At 33.8% G+C, this 20,917-nt stretch overlaps 1 protein-coding gene across 1 annotated transcript in view; it reads right to left on the minus strand.

The window, feature by feature from the left end:
* LOC132718913 (uncharacterized) overlaps window positions 1-20,917 on the minus strand; it is an 87,321-nt gene that overhangs the window by 37,117 nt on the left and 29,287 nt on the right. Inside the window, exons 3-4 of the mRNA XM_060702612.1 lie at window positions 16,473-16,544; window positions 12,708-13,356 (exon numbers count right to left, since the gene is read on the minus strand). Coding sequence (XP_060558595.1) covers window positions 12,708-13,356; window positions 16,473-16,544 — 721 coding nt within the window. The remainder of the gene's footprint in view (window positions 1-12,707; window positions 13,357-16,472; window positions 16,545-20,917) is intronic.

The raw sequence follows: 20,917 nt of genomic DNA on the forward strand, positions 1-20,917 counted from the left end.
TGTAGATGTATGTGTTTCTAAAATAACCTGTCGTGTTTCGGTAAGTGAACTCAGTTTCTAACACCAACATCTACGCAGTCGGAAGGCAATTATTTTTATAAATACTTGAGGATTTAGGATAGAAAAATCAACAACAACACGTAACTTTTGATTTATTTATGAAATAATATTGGTCTTAGCGGTGTTAATCGGCTATTTTACACCAGTTTGGAGTTTTGGTGCATATGAATTGACCACGAAGGCCGTAGGCCTGGGTGGTTAATTTTTTTCTCATCAGGTGTTAAATAGCCGATAAACACAGACAAAATTTGGTGATCATCCATCCATAACTTTCGAGAAGGAGACGTTTAAAGGTATTTCTATTTTTTTAGCTTAAGCTGCCCCTCAAGGGGCCAAGCAAATAAATAAGAGCAAACTTGATCAAAGACTACCTAAGAATACTACAGACAAAGAATGGTGTTTTCAGTAGGAAATGATGTTTTCTATTTTTAGCTTTGGAGGCCCCTAAAAGGGACCACTCAAATTAATATGAACACACTTGATAAAAGACTACCTAAGAATGCTACATACAAAGTTTGGTGATCATCCACCAATAAGTGCTGTAGATTAAGACATTTAAAAGGAATTTCTATTTTTAACTTTAGCGGCCCTTACAAGGGGCCAATGAAAAAACTTGGTAAAACACTACCGACGAATGCTACAGAATAAGTTTGGTAATCATCCATCAATTAGTTCTGTAGAAGAAGATGTCTAAGGTTCCTAGAGACCCCTAAAAGGGGCCAATCAAATTAATATGAGCACACTTGATCAAAGACTACCTAAGAATGCTACAGACAAAGTTTGGTGATCATCCACCAATTAGTGCTGTTGAAGAAGACATTTAAAGGTATTTCTATTTTTAGCTTAAGCGGCCCCTACAAGGGGCCAATGATATTAATATTAAAAAACTTGATAAAAAAAAACTACCCAAAAATGCTACAGACGAAGTTTGGTGATCATTCATCAATTAGTTCTGTAGTAGAAGATGTTTAAAGGTTTTTCTATTTTTAGCTCTAGAGACCCCTCATTTCAATGAAATTAAGATGAGCAAACTTATAAAAAAGACTACCCAAGAATATTACAGACAAAGTTGGTGATCATCCATCAATTAGTTCTGTAGAAGCAGACGTTTAAAGGTTTATCTATTTTTAGCTATAGCGACCCCTACAAGGGGCCTGCGCAAACTTGATAAAAGACTACCCAATCATGCTACAGACAAAGTTTGGTGATCATCCATCAATAAGTTCTGTAGAAAAAGATGTCTAAAAGTTTTTCTATTTTTAGCCCTAGAGACCCCATAAAAGGGGCCAATGGAATTAATATGTGCACACTCGATAAAAAGACTACCCAAGAATGCTACAGACAATGTTTGGTGATTATCCATCAATTAGTTCTGTAGAAGCAGACGTTTAAATGTATTTCTTTTTTAGCTTATAGCGGCCCAAAAAAGGGGCCAATCAAATTAATATGAGCAAACTTGATAAAAGACTACCCAATCATGCTACAGACAAAGTTTGGTGATCATCCATTTATAAGTTCTGTAGAAGAACATGTCTAAATGTTTTTCTATTTTAAGCCCTAGAGACCCTTAAAGGGGGTCAATCAAATTAATATGAGTACACTTGATAAAAGACTACCTAAAATAGATAAATACAGAATCCCTTAAGAAAGCCCAACACGGCAAAATTGAAAATATTGCAGGCTCGGTTTGATTGAGCCTGTTCATGGACGGTACTCGAAAGTGCAAGTTACCGTCCACGCCCCCTAGCACCGGCTTAAGCAGAATTCAACATTTATACATGAAATAGTAAAATTTTGAATTTAGAAACATCCGCAGATGTGTTCATACGGCGGTTATCATGGAACCTTCAATGCGACACTTCCGTGCCATTCCATTAAAAGCGGCGTATGGTCCCCAAGTAATAAAAAGCGTGTGCCCTAAACGAGAAAACAATGGGCGGAACTAAATAAAATGGAATTTTGAAAGGGGATCAGAGGTTATGAAGCCTAAGAATGCTACAGACAAAGTTTGGTGATCATTCACCAATTAGTGCTATAGAAGAAGACATTTAAAGGTATTTCTATTTTTAGCACATTTAAAGGTATTTATGTTTTTAGCTATAGTGGCCCCTAAAAGGGGCCAATCAAATTAATATGAGCAAACTTGATAAAAGACTACCCAATCATGCTACAGACAAAGTTTGGTGATCATCCATCAATAAGTTCTGTAGAAAAAGATGTCTAAAAGTTTTTCTTTTTTTAGCCCTAGAGACCCCTAAAAGGAGCCAATGGAATTAATATGTGCACACTCGATAAAAAGACTACCCAAGAATGCTACAGACAATGTTTGGTGATTATCCATCAATTAGTTCTGTAGAAGCAGACGTTTAAATGTATTTCTTTTTTTAGCTTATAGCGGCCCAAAAAAAGGGGCCAATCAAATTAATATGAGCAAACTTGATAAAAGACTACCCAATCATGCTACAGACAAAGTTTGGTGATCATCCATTTATAAGTTCTGTAGAAGAACATGTCTAAATGTTTTTCTATTTTAAGCCCTAGAGACCCTTAAAGGGGGTCAATCAAATTAATATGAGTACACTTGATAAAAGACTACCTAAAATAGATAAATACAGAATCCCTAAAGAAAGCCCAACACGGCAAAATTGAAAATATTGCAGGCTCGGTTTGATTGAGTCTGTTCATGGACGGTACTCGAAAGTGCAAGTTACCGTCCACGCCCCCTAGCACCGGCTTAAGCAGAATTCAACATTTAAACATAAAATAGTAAAATTTTGAATTTAGAAACATCCGCAGATGTGTTCATACGCGGTTATCATGGAACCTTCAATGTGACACTTCCGTGCCATTCCATGAAAAGCGGCATATGGTCCCCAAGTAATAAAAAGCGTGTGCCCTAAACGAGAAAGCAATGGGCGGAACTAAATAAAATGGAATTTTGAAAGGGGATCAGAGGCTATGAAGCCTAAGAATGCTACAGACAAAGTTTGGTGATCATTCACCAATTAGTGCTATAGAAGAAGACATTTAAAGGTATTTCTATTTTTATCACATTTAAAGGTATTTCTGTTTTTAGCTATAGTGGCCCCTAAAAGGGGCCAATCAAATTAATATGAGCAAACTTGATAAAACACTACCCGAAAATGCTACAGACAAAAATTGGTGACCATCCATCAATTAGTTCTTTAGAAGAAGATGTCTAAAGGTTTGTCTATTTTTAGCTCTAGAGGCCCCTAAAAGGGGCCAATGAAATTAATATGAGCAAAATTGATAAAACACTACCCAAGAATGCTACAGGCAAAGTTTGGTGACCCTCCATCAATTAGTTCTGTAGAAGCAGACGTTTAAAGGTATTTCTATTTTTAGCTATAGTGAACCCTAAAAGGGGCCAATCAAATTAATGTGAGCAAACTTGATTAAGGACTATCCAAGAATGCTACAGACAAAGTTTGGTGATCATCCATCAATTAGTTCTGTAGAAGAAGATGTGTAAAGGTTTTTTTTTATTTTTAGCCCAAGAAACCCCTAAAAGGGGCCAATCAAATTAATATGAGCAAACGTGATAAAAGACTAGCTAAGAATGCTGCAGACAAAATTTTGTGATCATTTATTTTTTAGTTCTGTAGTAGAAGATGTTTGAATGTTTTTCTATTTTTAGCTCTGTTGACCCCTTAAAGGGGCCAATTGAAACGACATGAGCAAATTTAAGAGTGACTGTCACAAGGATGCTACAGACCTAATTTTAGGTATATCTGCCCAGCAGTTTCAGAGAAGAAGACGATTGTTGACGCAAGACGACGGAGTATCCCCCTTTGATACTAATAGCTCACCCTGAGCCTTCGGCTCTGGTGAGCTAATAATCACAATACATCAACACGTAGTACAATTTGTTGCACCAAACTGACAGCCCTTTATAAATGTTTGCATTAAATAAGAACAAGTTAAATGTTGATTCTGCACATCAAAGACGCCGCAAAATGATGTGAACAGTCTCAGGTAATGCACAAAATCAGCCTTGATAATTGCTCTCTATTACAGTTGAATATCCGAAGCACTAATCATTTTTTCTAAATATGTGTTTGTTGTTTAATAAGTTGCATGTTTTTTGTGAAAAAGTAGAACTTAATGCATTGATTCACATAGTAATGCTATGTCTGAAAGTTTGAATAAATCAATTTGTCTGTACCGATAAAGATTGAAAGGTCTGCTCGAAGCAAAATAAATTGGATAAATAGCATTAAAAAATACCAAGCTCCACCTAGCCTATAGTGTCAAGAAATGCCCTCCGACTGAGACATAATTAGACGTTTGTACACTGAATAAATAATCTTCAAATCAATTCATTTTTACTTTTAAAATGTACGCTTACATATATTCGTGTTTGCAGATGACACAAATATGACTAGGTTCCAAAAAAAGTGTGCACTTTGTTTTCGGCGATTTTCCACTGCCCATTATGCTTAATGTCCACATATTTGGTACCAAATTCAAGGTCAGAACATGTACATTATAATCGTGACTTTAAACTTTAAATTCCGGTGTCATTAGGATACGATTTTGTCTCGAGAATGGACTAGGTCCGAAAATGAAAGTTGCAAGACTACTCTGAAATTAGCAATTACCTCAATTCATCATTTCATTCTGCTGAAATTGGAAATTTGATGTTAACTGTGGTCAGTATCGAGCGTGGCCACCTCGACTATTGATGAAAGCAGCAAGGCGACCTCGCATTGACCTTACGTAACGTCTGATAACGACGTTGGGAATGTTATTCCAGTCTTGAATTAAGGCGTTTACCAGATCCCTAAGATTGTGTACGTTCCCTCTAGCTCGAACCTTTCTACCAAGATAATCCCAGATGTGCTCAATCGGAATAATATCCGGCGACACGGCAGGCCAAGGTAGTACGTTAACGTTATTTCTGTTTAGAAACAGTCGATGCCTTGCATTATCATGCATCAATATTTCAGGCCCATACCTTTGAAGGAAAAGAACAGTTTCAGGCGGCAGAATCTGGTTGATGTAACCTTGAGCATTGAGGTTTCCTTGCACAACATTGAGATTTGTTTTCCTTCTGTCCATAATGCCACCCCATACCATAACACTCCCACCTCAAATCTGTCCCTCTCAATGAGACAATTATCAGCAAAACGTTCCCCTCTTCTAAAATCTCGAATTTGACCGTCATGATCACTAAGGCTAAACCTAGAGTCATCCGAGAATAGAACCCGAGCCCACTGCTGTCGCCCCCCAATGGAAATGCCGTTCTGCCCATTGCAAACGGGCAGCCCGATGACTTGCTGTAAGCACTTGTCCCACATAGGGCCTCCTTGGCCGAATGGGTTGCCGGGCTTGCCTTAAGCGGCGCAACACTGTCTGTTTGCTGATACCATACTGCCTTGCAGAACTTGTCACCATCTAAAAACGACGTCGAAGGTGCGTCAACGTAATGAACCTGTCATTTCGAGGATTGTAACCCTCGGTCTTCCGAGTCTACAGCGATCTGCTACCACACCTGTTCGCTGGAAATGCTGGCGCAACCGAAATATTGTGTTTCTTTGACAACCAAACGCTCTTCTGACGTTGAAGACGTTGTCGCCACGAGTAAGCATTTTTAATGCTTGAATTTGCTGATTTTGATTCAGTCTTAGCATGTTCAGTGACAAGAGCTGTGAAATTTAATGTGTTTTTCCTTATGTAGCGGGATTAAGGATTATGTTTATACACATTTCCTGTGACATGTACCTTCGCCTCGAACTGCACGTGCAAATCATGCTATATTATGTATTGCAATATAAAGCGAAAATTCCGTGCCAGCACGGGATAGGTTTTATATTGGATCGATGTTTTGTGTACTAAGGACCAACAATGCCAAATTTGCAAAAGAAACGTCTGCTAATTTTCCAAATATTCTACATTTAAAAGTGCACACTTTCTTTTTGAACCGAGTATATAAGGAGGCAACAATCGATTGAAAAATGCATAACGGTAATTAAAGGAATTGCGATGAATTATACCCTTTTATTTTATGCTTTTTAGTGGATATCTGATTTATCCGTGAAAATTATATTTGATAATTTCACAGTAAAAATTATCAAAATATAATTTCACACTTTTCAATGACGAAACTACTTTTTTAAGATTTTCCCCATGTAGTACCTCATTTTTATTTTTGCTGACAATTCTGACAATGTCAGGCTGTTAAAAGAAAAAGCAAAGCTGAAATTGATAAATACCTTAATTGTCAAAAGTAATATAAAAAGAAGAAAACTAACTTCTATTCTTTCAAATTCCAATCACCAAATTTCGTCTCTAAAATTTTTTTGTTTCATTTTTTACAGTCTGAAAAATACATTCCTTCCACATGCAAAACTGCTCTGGATGACATTTGGGCATATTAAAGTATCCTACGAGCAATTACTGTCGTATGCTTTATGAAAAATTGGAAAGCAATGGCAACCATCTGCTCGTAGAATAAGTAAACTACCCAGCGTTCCTGAGCCAGCTTCCAAGTTTTCCATTTTCCTATCTGCATTTTTATAATGTTTTCACATCTGTCAACACTTAATGTTTGTCTGTTACAATCCTCAAATAAGTTTTCTTTCTTTTAAAAAGGTGTATGACTAACAAATCCAAATGATATTCCTCTGAATCAAACACAATTATTTTCCGCCCGTGAAATACACAACTTTAAAAAATGGCTGCCGCTTACATTTAACAAAGCCAGGTCTAATATAAATTCACAGTAAGTAACAGAAATTTGAATGGATGGTTGGACTTTTTCTCCTACAAAAATTGTTTGTTTTTATTATTAAAACAAGCGAACATTCATATTTATTTAATAAAATGAATAATATCACCGTCATTTAACGTTGATGGCCGAACTTAATTTTTAGCTCAAGACTTCTTGTATTTAATGAAAAATTCCGACTAAATAGGGCTCTCAATGGGGAAAACAGATTTTAATATTAACGTTAATATTATGGAAATTTCGTTTTAACTTGTTTTTAAGCATAAAATAAAAAGAAAATTTGTTTGTTTGTTGTGTAAGATGTAATTTTATTTCATCTCGTGAACTTTAAAAACAGTATTCTCACTCGTGGCTACTGTTTTAAAGCCCACTCGATAAAATAAAATTTCATCTTACACACAAACAAACAAATATCCTCTATTTCTCCACAGGCGAACGGCACATTTGCCATGTCAATAATGGTCAAATTATCATAAAATAAACACCCTTTGATCATCAACAACAAACCTACTATCCAGCTCCCGTTGACTATATAATATATATACAAGGTATGTAACTCGACGTAGCGTATTCACCCGATATTCAAGTTAAAATATGCTATTTTTGAACAATTTATGTATCCAAATTATGCAATTTTAACTCAGTTTTATAGAATTCTTCTTTGTGTACATGATTGACCCACACATCGAATTAACCAATGAAAACTTACCATTTCATTTGACAGCGTATTCGCGGATTTTTAAAATAAAAAAATGTGTTTTGAAATTTAGTTAAAATGCGCTTACATGTGACATTAACTATGTGACAATCGTTATATAATACCTGGAATTCAATGGTTTAACATGCTTGAAGTACATTCTGTTTATTTTACCGCCGAGTAATTGAAAAAAGGACCAACTTTACATGTTCTGTTATAGGGAACGCAGCTTCCCATACATAGTTCGTTAAAAGTCATCTCAGGAAACAGTTTTTTAGAGACGGGTAAACAGAGGGCAAACCTTTATTCATGCCTGGTTTAAACCAGTATATAACATTTTTAAAAGAACAATTATTTAACCAAAGAGGAGATAACTCTTATAATGAAGATGCTTCACTTCTGAGCCTCGTCATACATGATTTGAGTGATGCCAAAATCTTAAGCAGATGGTAACGTATACATGAAGAAAGAAGAAACTTAAAAATATGAATATATAACAGTTTTCAAATAAATTCGAAGTTCAGAATGAAATTAACCAAGGAAATCCGGGCACTAGATTTATACATCTACTCCGAATGATTTAGGTGTTGATAATGAACATATATTCGAAATTTGAAGTAAATCGACGGAGAAATAAGAAAATTGTAGAACAAATAAGGAAAATTCAAAATTTAATGGGGAGATCATTCTGGATATATGGACGCTAGATTGATGAAGCTTGTCATATTATTATGATATGGCAGTTAAATCGTTTAAAAAATCAAGAAGTTTGAGTAAAAAAATCATATTTCTAGAAACAAAATCTAAGTTCAAGGGGGGCATTCTGGAAATGGTCAGGCTAGAGTATTGAATCTTCTCACACATGATCTAAGTAACAAAAAGTAACATATACTTGAAGTTTGAAGAAAAAAAGAAAGAAAGAAAGAAAGAAAGAAAGAAAGAAAGAAAAAATAAAGAAAAAAGAAAGAAAGAAAGAAAAAGAAAGAAAGAAGAAATGTGAGTGATGATAAGAAAGATATTTATGAAATTTGAAGTAGAAACATTTAGAAATGAAGAAGTAAAACAAAGAACAATATTGCTTTTATGAAAGTTGTAAGTTTAAGGAGGTTATTCTGATAGGTTTGCTGCTAAATTATGATCCTTGTCACATATGATGTTGAAAATAAGAAACATATATTTCAAGTTTAAAGTCAATACCTTGAGAAATAAAGAAGTTATAGTGAAACACAGATTTTACTGAGTAACTAGAACTGGCTTGTGAACAATACAGTTTAGGAGAAATGGCCAGGACAAGAATGAAATATAAAAATTAACAAAGGGCAAAAAACTAAAAAGTTTCTGTGCACTGCACTTCTTATCAATAAGATATATCATCCTATGAAGTTTCAAGTCCATAGCTTTTATAATTTATGAAAATGGCCTGGACAAAAATAAAGTATGAAAATTAATAAAGGGTAATTACTCAAAAATAAGAAGAGCAGAGTACCGGTTATTGTCAACTGCACTTATTCTTAATGAGATCTATCATCCTATGAAGTTTAAAGACCATAGCTTTTATACTTTAGGAGAAATGGCCTGGACAAAAATAAAGTATGAAAATAAACAAAGGGCAATAACTCAAAAATAAGAAATGCAGAGTACCGGTTCTTGAGCATTGCACTTCTTCTTAATGAGATATATCATCCTATGAAGTTGCATGTCCAAAGCTTTTATGCTTTAGGAGGAATGGCCCGGACAAAAAAAAGTATGAAAATTAACAAAGGGCAATCATCCAAAAATAAAGAAATGCAGAGTAACGGTTCTTGTGCACTGCACTTTTTCTTAATGGGGTCTATCATCCTATGAAGTTTCATAACTATAGCTTTTATACTTTAGGAGAAATGGCCTGGACAAAAATAAAGTATGAAAATTAACAAAGGGCAATAACTCATAAATTAACTATGCAGATTACGGGTTCTTTTGCACTGCACTTTTTCTTAATGAGATCTATCATCCTATGAATTTTTTTTTCATGTCCATAGCTTTTATACTTTAGGAGAAATGGCCCGGTCAAAAATAAAGTATGAAAATTAACAAAGGGCAATAACTCAAAAAATAAGAAATGCAGAGTACAGGTTTTTGTGCACTTCTTCTTAATGTGATCTATCATCCTATGAAGTTTCAAGTCAATAGCTTTTATACTTTAGGAGAAATGGCCCGGTCAGAAAAAAAGTATGAAAATTAACAAAGGGCAATAACTCGAAAAAATAAGAAATGCAGAGTACCGGTTCTTGTGCACTGCACTTCTTTTTAATGAGATCTATCATCCTATGAACTTTCAAGTCAATAGCTTATATACGTTAGGAAAAATGGCCCGGGCAAAAATAAAGTATGAACATTAACAAAGGGCAATAACTCAAAAATGTAGAAAACCGGTTCTTGTGCACTGCATTTCGGGTCATTATAAGAAGCATGCATACCAAGTTTTAAGACAATCCGACTTATAATGACTGACTTATGTTCCGGACAAGCTAAAGGGGACGCCGACAACGACGTCGACACTGCCGACAAAAGTAACCCCTATATCTAGCCTTTTTCAAGGCGACACAAAACTGTAAAAATCAGGACGCGGTGGCCGACGCTTGATGAGTAGGACACATCTCAATATACTCCCCAGAGTCAAGCTAAAATGATGTGCATACTCTCTATACTGTCATCTATTCATATTGTAAGTTTCATTAAAACATTTTCATTATTTTGAGTCTATTTGTTGCCATAACAACCAATTCCTTTCAACATAAGAAGAAGAAAACGAGACAGATTTTCTCCAGACTGCCATCTACCATATTTTAAGTAAATAAAATAATTTTTATACATTTGCTTTATCAAAGATCCAGATTTGTGAACGGACAGTATTGTAAATTTTAACCAAAAGAAAGAAAAATCGAACTCTTCTAGAAAATTATCCATGCGGACGGCACTTACGAAACAAATTTTTGTTTGCCATTGTTGTATTTTTTGGTACACATGCGTTTCTGTTGGTTTTCTTTTACGAAAATAATTCATTATGTCAAAAGTTAGCAACCAACAGTGCCTTGAAACCGTCTGATTATTCATGCCGGCGTCTAAGGCCTTTCACAACTTTTGTTTTGCGGGGTTTGTCAATGAAATTACATCACATAAGTACACTCAAGGGTGATCCTTCATTTATGTACATAATTCTCAAATAAGACAAAGATTTTATGTAAATAATAAATGAGAAAATATTTCCTGTTAAAAGGGGTTATATGGTTAATTATTAAGTGTAAAACGTTGACAGTTCATTTCAATGCTTTTAACAAGCATGTTTAAGACAGAAGACAGAAAGAAACCGTTCCGTTTTGTTGTAATTATTAAAGATCCTGTATGTAACAAGCAATTATCATAGTATTGCAAGCAATCCATAAGTCCCCTACCGGTTAGAACATTCTGATGGGCCATTGGCCATTCAATTTTACCAGTGAATGAATGACATGAATGAATTAAATCTTTTGAGTTCTAAGTTTGTCTATATCACAGTAATGTGTTAAGTTTCCGTGCCTAGTAGGGAAATGTTTATACAACCTTGTCATATTATTATGATGTGGGATTTTAAAGTTAATCCTATAAGGAATGAAGAAGTTGGAGTAAAAAATACCAATTTCTTGAAAAAAAATCTAAGTTCAAGGGGGACATAATTCTGGAAATAGTCTTGCTAGAGTATTTAACCTCCTCAAAAATGTTGAGTGATAATAAGAAACATATATATGAAGTTTGAAGTAGATACATTAGGAAATAAAGAAGTTATTTAAAAAAAGACAACATTTTTTTTCATAAAAATTCTTAGTACAAGGGAGGTAATACTGATAATTTGTGTGCTAGAGTTGTGAACCTTGTCACATATGATGTGGTTGATGACCAGAAACTTATATTTAAAGTTTGAGGTAAATAAAGAACTTATAGTGAAAAAGCAAAAATTGAGTTATCACTGGATCCAGTTTATGTGTTAAATTTGCCATATTTTCAGACTATTTGTTGCCATTATAGCAACCAGAATTTCCCACATAGGAAAAAAAAATATTTTTAGTACTTTTTGCGTTATCGCGGGATCCAGTTTTGTGGACGGACGGACGGACTGACGGACTGACAGGCAGACAGACGGACAGACGGACGGAGGGTAAACCTAAAGTCCCCTCCGGTTAAACCGGTAGGGGACTAATAAATAAGGTTGTTACCACACTAAAGTGAAATTTTATATATGTATATAATAATGCTTCTTAAACGATTTTCAAACAGCGAAGAATATGTAAAATATGTACTGCAAATATTTGTCCACATTATATGTTATCATTACAATATATGCATTCATTCGGATTGAAAAAAAAACGTCTTAGACATTATAGGAAATAGATTTCAAATTACCTCCCTTTATTAACATGAAATGGAAATTTGGTAATATATTTACAAATAATGATTTTTGGAACTTACAATATTGATAAATCTTCATTTGAGCATTATATTTATGATACAAAACCAAATGAAATGAGTTAAAATTTTAAAATCTTTAAAATTATTAAATAGTTATTTATCACTCGTATCATCCACGGGAATGATTGATGTGCATGCATCGTTTGACAAATTACACACAAGTTTCGGGTACATTGATATATACTGCGGCACATTTTCAGATTTTCTTGAAGTTGTTTGTGACTAAAAAACCTAGAAATATTGTAGATTTACATTTAATATTTACTGCAAGATATTAAATTTGTTATATTTGCAGTGGAAGGAATCGATTATATAATCTTCGAAAGAGACAATTTTCGTTTTTCTTAAATACTGTTATATTGGTTATATTTCTGGCAAAGGCAATGGTCTGGAAACGGAATTATCTACCATATTAAACGGACAAGCATAGATTTATGAAGTTTGTCAAAGCAATTTACGAAAATATTTACGAAAAATAAACGAGTTGATAGTTATCGCGAATTGGAAACGTCAGGATCTTAACGCTAAAGAAGAACATGTTTGTATTCATTGATTTATAGAATGATTGCTGTTGACATGGAAACTTTTAACCCAAAAAAGTTTCATAGTATTTGTTAGTATTCTAGTATATTCTTTTCCCAGCCTTTCAAAATATATCTCAATAATGTAGAATTCATTAAACAATAAAATATTTAAGCTTAAAAAGTAACAAACCTGTCCTTTGCCTTCTTTTGGTCTCATCAAAGTTTCTCTTCAAATCAGTTACATTTTCCTTTATGTCTTCAATGTCTCTCTTCATTGCAGTATCATTTTCTTTTGCGTCTTCGAAGTCTTTTTTCACTTCAATTACATTTTCCTTTATGCTTTCAAGGTTTCTCTTCACTGCAGTATCATTTTCTTTTATGTCTTCTAGGCCTTTTGTCACGTTAGTAACATTTGCCTTTATGTCTTCAAGGTCTCTCTTCACTGCAGTATCATTTTCTTTTACATCTTCTAGGTTTTTCTTCACATCAGTTACATTTGCCTTCACGTCTTTAAAGTCTTTCTTCACTTCAGTTACTTTTTGCTTTATGTCTTGAAGGTCTTTGTTCACTGCAGTATTATTTTCTTTTATGTCTTCTAGGTCTTTTTTCACGTCAGTTACATTTACCTTTACGTCTTCAAGGTCTTCCTTCGCGTCAGTTACATTTTCTTTCATGACTGTCATTTCCTGTTTCAAACGGTCAACATCGTCTTCATAGTCCTTCCACTTTTTTATTTCTTTCTGTATCCTTCTCTCTTCTTCCAGATCAAGAGGGCAAGTTTTGAATTCGGCAATTGTTTGCTGAATATTCAAAGCTGAAGTACTACGACGAACAAGTATCTAAAACCGGAATTAAATAACAACTTTATCATTTAAGTTTGGATGTTGATCTTTTTTAAGTGTTTATCGAATATTTTATCTGTTTATAAAAATATTATACATGAAAAACAAAATTTGCTGAACAAGAGTCATAATGGCTCTACTTATTATAAAGGCTCTTGATGACAAGGGACAATTAATACTGTTTACTATCAATGAAAAACAGATATTAAGTCTTTATCTTTTACTGATATCACTTAGGTCTTATTTGCATCGAAATCATGCAAAAGTTAACAAGAGGGCCATGATGGCCCTGAAATCGCTCACCTCTGTATAGGCCCTTAGGACAGGTCTTATTTAAACCCAGAGGCTTTTTTTTTAACCAACTTGGTAGACACATTAGAAGATGTTTCATGATAAATATCTAAGCTCTAGCTCTTTGGGATTTTTAAAAGATTTATTAAGGTTTTACTTTAGACATATAAGGAAAATCAGACCCCCGGCGGGCCCAATTTAACCCTGGGTCTTTTATTTGAACAAATTTGGTAGACACTCACTAGATGATGTTTCATGCTTAATATCTAAGATTTAACTTTATGGGTTATTTAAAAGAATATATTTTTAAGTTTTTACAATATACATATAAGGAAAATCAGTGTCCCCGGGCGGGGTCAATTTTGATCCCAGGGCTTTTATTTTAACAAACTTGGTAGACACTCGCCAGAAGATGTTTCATGCTTAATATCTGAGCTCTAACTCTTTCGTTTTTTTTTTAAAGAAGATTTTTTAAGTTTTTACTATATACATGTTAAGAAAAGCAATGACCCCCTGGGGCGGAGCCATTTTTAACCCCATGGCTTTTATTTGAACAAACTTGATAGACACTCACTAGAAGATGTTTCATGCCAAATTTCTAAGCTCAAACTTTTTGGGTTTTTTAAAAGAAGATATGTTAAGTTTTTTTCTTTTGGTTGCCATGGCAACCAGAATTCTGCATTGAATTAAATTCTTTGAACAATTTTTAAAGGAGACCACCAAAGGACCATTCCTGTGAAGTTTGGATGAAATTGGCTTAGCGGTTTATTAGAAAATGTCGTTTAAAGTAAAAGTTTACGGATGACGGACGGACGGACGCCGGACGAAAAGTGGTCACAAACACGTTTACGGGTTGCTATTGCTGAGAAAAATCATTAGTTGTTGAAGAATTCACTGGTGGCTATACAAAACTATTGGTGTCTTTGGAAGTATGGTTTCTATGAAAGTCAATTTTTGATTCCTCCATTAAAAATCAATAATTTCTATGGAAAGTTAATGGTAGCTAAGAAATAAAATGGTTCCTATGGAGACATGGAAAGTTACTGTATGCTATGAGAAACAATGAATGCAATGGGAGTCAATGGCTTCTATAGAAGTGACATGTTGATAAAATAAATTCCTTTGTTCTTTGAAATCACTGCTTACTTAATTTTACATCAATAATTGAAGAAAATTACTTGTTGCTAATAAACACAAGATTTTTTAAGGAAAAAGAATGGCAAATGTGGAATTGGCTTTTTTTTCTGGGGAATATAAATGGTCGTTTTTCAAGCCCCAGTAAGGAAAATCCATGACCCCCGAGGCGTGACAAGTTTAACACCAGTGACGTCTTCTAAACTATATTTCCTGTAAAATATCTAGTAAGCTATCTCATTGACACACTCAAAGAACCAGAAAACCTAAAAATTGTAAAGCACTGAATGTACCGGGAACATGAAATATTTAATCACTGAATGTACTGGAAAACCTGAAAATTTGAAAGCACTGTAATTACTAGAAACATCAAAATTTGGCATTGAAAGTACTAAAAACCTGAAAATAGTGAAGAACTCAAAGTATTGCACAACCTAAAAACTGTGACGCATTGTAGATACTGGAAACCCTTAAATTGTGTGTTTTTTTTAATTACTTGAATCATAAAAATCGGGAAGCACTGAATGAACGGGAAACCTGAAAATTGTATAACACTAAATTGATAAATTACCGAAAATTGTGACGTACTGAAATAATTGGTACTTGAAAATTATGAAGGACAGGAATCACTGATACTTGTAAATTGTAACGCACTGAAAAAACTGTATATCGAAAATTAGTCAAACCTGAAAGTTGTGAAACACTAAAGGTACTTGACACCTGAAAATCGTGAAACACTAAAAGCACTAGACATTTAATAATCGTGACGCACTTAAAGTACTGATACTTAAAAATTGCTATACATTGAAAGTACTTGACACCTGAAAATATTGAAGCACTGAAAGTTCTTGACACCTGAAAATGTGACGCACTGAAAGTACTTGACACTGAAAATCGAGAAATACTGAAAGTGCTTGACACCTGAAAATTGTGAAGCACTGAATGCACTTGGCACCCGAAAATTGTGACGCTCTTAAAGTACTGATACTTGAAAGTGTCAATGTTGTTTTGTTTGTCTAAATACACCAAGCTTTCGCAGAGATAAGTCAACATAATTCACATTGTGTTGGAGTTATCCAAAATTTACCCAAAAAAATTTCCAATTAAATGATCTTAAACGTGAACGTACATTCTAAAATATAAAATTTTAAATTCCAAAATAGATCAAATTGGATATTTTGACAGAAATCAACTCAGACTGGTAAGCTCAAAATTGTATTTTGCTTTTTTGCTTTGCTTTTTATCTCAATATCTAGTCGTTTTACACGGTTAGAATATTTGTTCCGGAAGCAACGGAGACCTACTTCAAACGGAACAATAGTCTGAAAAATTATTTCCAGTCCCGTCATGTCTAAAAGCCTCAATGGTTTCCCTTAAATAGAGCGAGAAGTTCTGTAAATAATTTCAATACTCATATGTCTCCATGGGGAAATTGGCTCGTTTGAAATTCTTTGCTTGTTTTTACGTACATGTAGCGTCAAACATGTATACGTATAAATGTTTGACGCTACATATTTATATGGATTATGATGTTATATGATTCATTAAATTTGAATTTAATATCCAATTAAATGTTGACATTTTTTAAGAAAACATTATTTACCGTATATTATACTATTTCTTCATTTAAAAATAGATTGAAAGATTACAAAGATAACAATAATTCTATGAAAGGGAAATGTGCTCACCAGTTCAATATCATTCCACCAAGCTGTAAACTCATTTTGTTGTATTGCAGTCGTTGTTGATATATGACTTATCTGAAATAAAAAAACAATATGATTCACCTGAAATATGAGCTCAAATTACCGAATCAAAAGTAACAAAAGCTAGCCCCACCCTTCCTCCCGACTCCAGACCACCCTACCATAACCAACCAACCAACAACAACACAAACTATTTTGTCAAGGGAGACATTGATAATTTGATAATTTTCAATATGAAAGTAAGGTACATGTGTTGTTCACATAGATTTAAGACCCATTTTACGTCCACAGTAATAAGAACGATGGAATGTAAATTATGCCAAATTTGTTTATACGTGTATTTAGTTATACAGGTTTTGATTTCGACAAAATGTAGGGTATAAATGTTACAGTTTGCAGTTTTACACGTCCATACCACCAGGAACTAAATCACTCAAAACATCTCGGATTGTTTCAAGACTGCAGTAGTATCTCTTATTATTTCATGACGGCAGTAAAGCTCCGATTGTTTCTTGGTGGCAGTAGAACCTTACATTAGTTCAAAACGACATCAAAAGCTCGGATGTTTCCAGACTGCAGTAAATGTTTTGATTGTCACATGGCGGAAGTGAAATCCTGGATGGTTTCAAGACTGCAGTAATATCTCAGATAATTTCATGTAGGCAGTATTATATCCTGATTTATTTCCTGACGGTAAAAAAATCTAGGATTGTTTAATGACAGCAGTAATATCACGGATTATTTCATGACAACAGTAATACCTCAGTATTATCTATTATTATTTTATGAGTGCAATATTATCTCGGACTGTTTCATGACGCAGTGTTATCTCAGATTGTTTCATAGCGGCCGATTTATCTCGGACTGTTTCATTGTCACAAAGTAAACCATTTCGTAAATGCTCAGAAGTGCTTTCAGTACTTTGATTTTTACATAATGCGTAAATGTTTAGAAATGCTTTCAGTACTTTGATTTTTGTAGTATTCTATTTTCATGCCGAACCTCCGTTTATACTAAATCCAATGTAATCTATTGTATTATCTTTTTGTAAAATTCAGAGTTATCGAGTGAAAAAATTTTTATTTCAGTATTTTTATTTATTGCTTAAATTTCTTGGTATCATTCCAAGCATTTTTATATATCTTTCATAAAAATTGGTCCAGTAATAAAAAAGTTAGATTTTTGTGATAAAGTGCAAATTTATTTATGGTATATAAGTTTCATATACGGGCCTGTATATTTTGTTACACATGCGTTCTGGTATGCAAGAAAATCGTGAACGTTATGTTTCACGTCTCCACTCAGGGTAATTATGCCTATATAATGAACGTATTTTAAATCTTCTGGGGGACTCGCATATATATGTATAAAGACGCACAAGGTCATTATGACCGACAGATATATTCTTGTTGTGTAAATTTTTAGGTTTGCGTAAGGTAAGTTTTTCTTTTCTTGTTGTTTTATTTAGTAAATTTTTCTTATTTCAGAAGATCGTAATTCAGTTAAATTTTTCATTACATATTCGTTTTATAGAAATTTTATTTTGCATTTTGACAGTAATTTTTCGTTCTCTTCTGTAGATTTATGACCTTAGTGTTTCATTCATTCCTTGAATATTGGTAATCTGTTTATTATCATTAATAGTTGTTGATAGTTGTTGTATGTATGCAAGGCCGTTAACGCATTGAGTGCACGTTATTTTATGATGCATGTGTTTCATTCATATTTACTAAAATAATTTTTCTTGTTCCTGTTTAATACAGTAAAAGTCCTTTATAAATAAGTCTGCTGCAGATGTTCTTTTTAAATAATTCTTATTTCTTTAAGTAATTTTCATATCACTTCATCATCATTATTGTTTTGTACGAAATAATATGGATTTGATTCAAGGAAGGATTTCGTCGATATTTAGGTGGCACCCGGTCTGACTTTATGTTTTTTATTTTACAACGTGCTACGATATATAATTAACGTTGAATTTATTATACCAGTGTGTATGGCGTTTCATAAGGGACATTATATTTTTTAGAAGCTTTGTTTATAGGAATTCGACAAAGGTCCGGCTATTCGAAAGGGACATACTTATACCTCATATTTGTGTACCATGGATATTTACCATGTTTTATATTTTGTAGCTTCTACTCGGAGGATTCACCCTCAATTTTGAATTATGTGTTCAACATAGCGACGATAGTAGAGATTATGACGTAGCGACGCAGTCTTGGATCTACACTCTCTAGATAGTACAGAATCGATCTTTCTGCTTTGAATGGGTCACATCTGGGGAATGTGACGTAGAGACCCCCACATCCACAGTCTTGGATCTACACTCTGTAGACAGTACAGAATCGATCTTTCTGCCTTGAATGAGTCACATCTCGAGCATCAGTGAGTATTTGTTTTGAGTTACGCCACCGGGAAAAAGTGCTTTTAGACAGGACATTAGAAACGTGACACGGAACTTTTATTTTTTTTTTATTCATTCATTCATACCATTTACTTTCATTATAAATAATCATTTGTTTTTGTAAATTAAATGTTAAATAGTTTGTACTGAGTTGTGCTTTGTTTTGTTTGGTAGTTGTGATCAGCCTGTTTTCCATCGTAATCCATATTGTGACATTCATGACGTCAATAATATCTCGGATTATTTCATAACAACAGTTATTTCCCGGATTATTTCATAACGAAAGTAATATCTCAAATTATTTAATGACTGCAGTATTATCGCGGATTATTTCATGTTGGCACTAATATCTAAGATTGTTTCATGACGACAATATAATCTCGGATTGTTTTATGACGATAGTAATATTTCGGATTATTTCACGAATGCAGGAATATCTCGGATTATTTCATGTAGGCAGTAATATCTCATATTTTTTCAAATCTGTAGTTATATCCAGATGTATTTCATGACGGTAGTAAAATCTCGGATTGTTTCATGACGGCAGTAATATCTCGGATTATTTCATGACAAAAGTTATATGTTGGATAATTTCATAACGGCAGTATTATCTTGGATTATTTAATGACTGCAGTATTATCTCGGATTGTTTCATGATATAGTATTATCACGGATTGTTTTTTAGCGTCCGTATTATCTCGGATTGTTTCATGTCATCAGTATTATCTCGCATTGTTTCATCGCGGCTGTATTATCTCGGACTATTCCATGGTTGCAGTATTATCTTTATTTTGTTTTATGACGGCAGTATTATCTCGGATTGTCTCAAACCGACATTATTATCTCGGACTATTTCATTGCAGCAGTATTATTTTTATTTTTGTTTCATGACGGCAGTATTATTTCGCATTGTTTCTTAGTGGCAGTTTTAACTCGGATTGTTTTATGACGGCTGTTTCACCTTGGATTATTTTTATGATAATAGTAATATCTTTGCATATTTGATGAAAGTGATAACACCACGTATTATGTCGTGATGGATTATTTCATGACATTAATAAAACCCCGGAATTTTCATGACAGTAATGATAACTCGGAAATTTTCATTCGGAATGTTAGATAAAAAAATATTCATGTTAACGGCAGTATTATCTTTGATTTTTTCATGTTTGCAGCATTTTCCATGATTGTTTCATGAGGGAAGTATTATCTCGGAATGTTTCCATTACATCAGTCTCAGGTCGGATTGTTATCTTGCCGGGTGAATTATCTAGGATTGTTTTATGACAGCAGTATTGTCTCTCATTGTTTCATAAGGGAAGTATTATCTTTGAATACTTCATGGCTCCAGTATTATCTTGGAATGTTTCCATGACATCAGTTTCAGATCAGATTGTTTTCTTGGCGGCTGAATTATCTAATATTGTTTTATGACAGCAATATTATCCCGGATGGTTTCATATGGGAAGTATTATCTCGGATTGTGTCATGACGGCAGTAATTTCGGATTGTTTCATGACGGCAGTTTAAGCTCGGATTCTTTCATGACTGCAGTAAAAATTCGGATTGTTTCATGACGGCAGTATAAATAATTGAGAGTATTACATAGCGACATTTTAAGCTAAGATTGTTACATGATGACAGGAATATCTAATGATTAATTTTGACTGCAGTATTTACATGGATTGTTTCTTTACAGCAGTATTATCACAGACTTTTTGATGTCAGCAGTTTTATCGTCAACTGTTTCATGACTGCACTAATATCGCGGATTGTTACATGGCGGCATTATTATCTCCGACTGTTTCATTGCAGAAATATTATCTAGGATTGTTTTATGACGGCAGTGATATTTGGAAAGGTTTCATGACGGCAGTATTAGCTTGGATTATTTTCTTGACGGTAGTTTTATCTCGGATTGTTTCATGAGGACAATAATATCTCAGAGTATTTCATAGCGGCAGTATTATCTCGGATCGTTTCATGACGGTAGTTACGATGTATATTTCGGATTATTTCA

This window comes from Ruditapes philippinarum, unplaced genomic scaffold (assembly GCF_026571515.1).
Source record: "Ruditapes philippinarum isolate M1 unplaced genomic scaffold, ASM2657151v2 ctg2960_1_1_1_1, whole genome shotgun sequence".
Taxonomy (NCBI): Eukaryota; Metazoa; Mollusca; class Bivalvia; order Venerida; family Veneridae; genus Ruditapes; species Ruditapes philippinarum.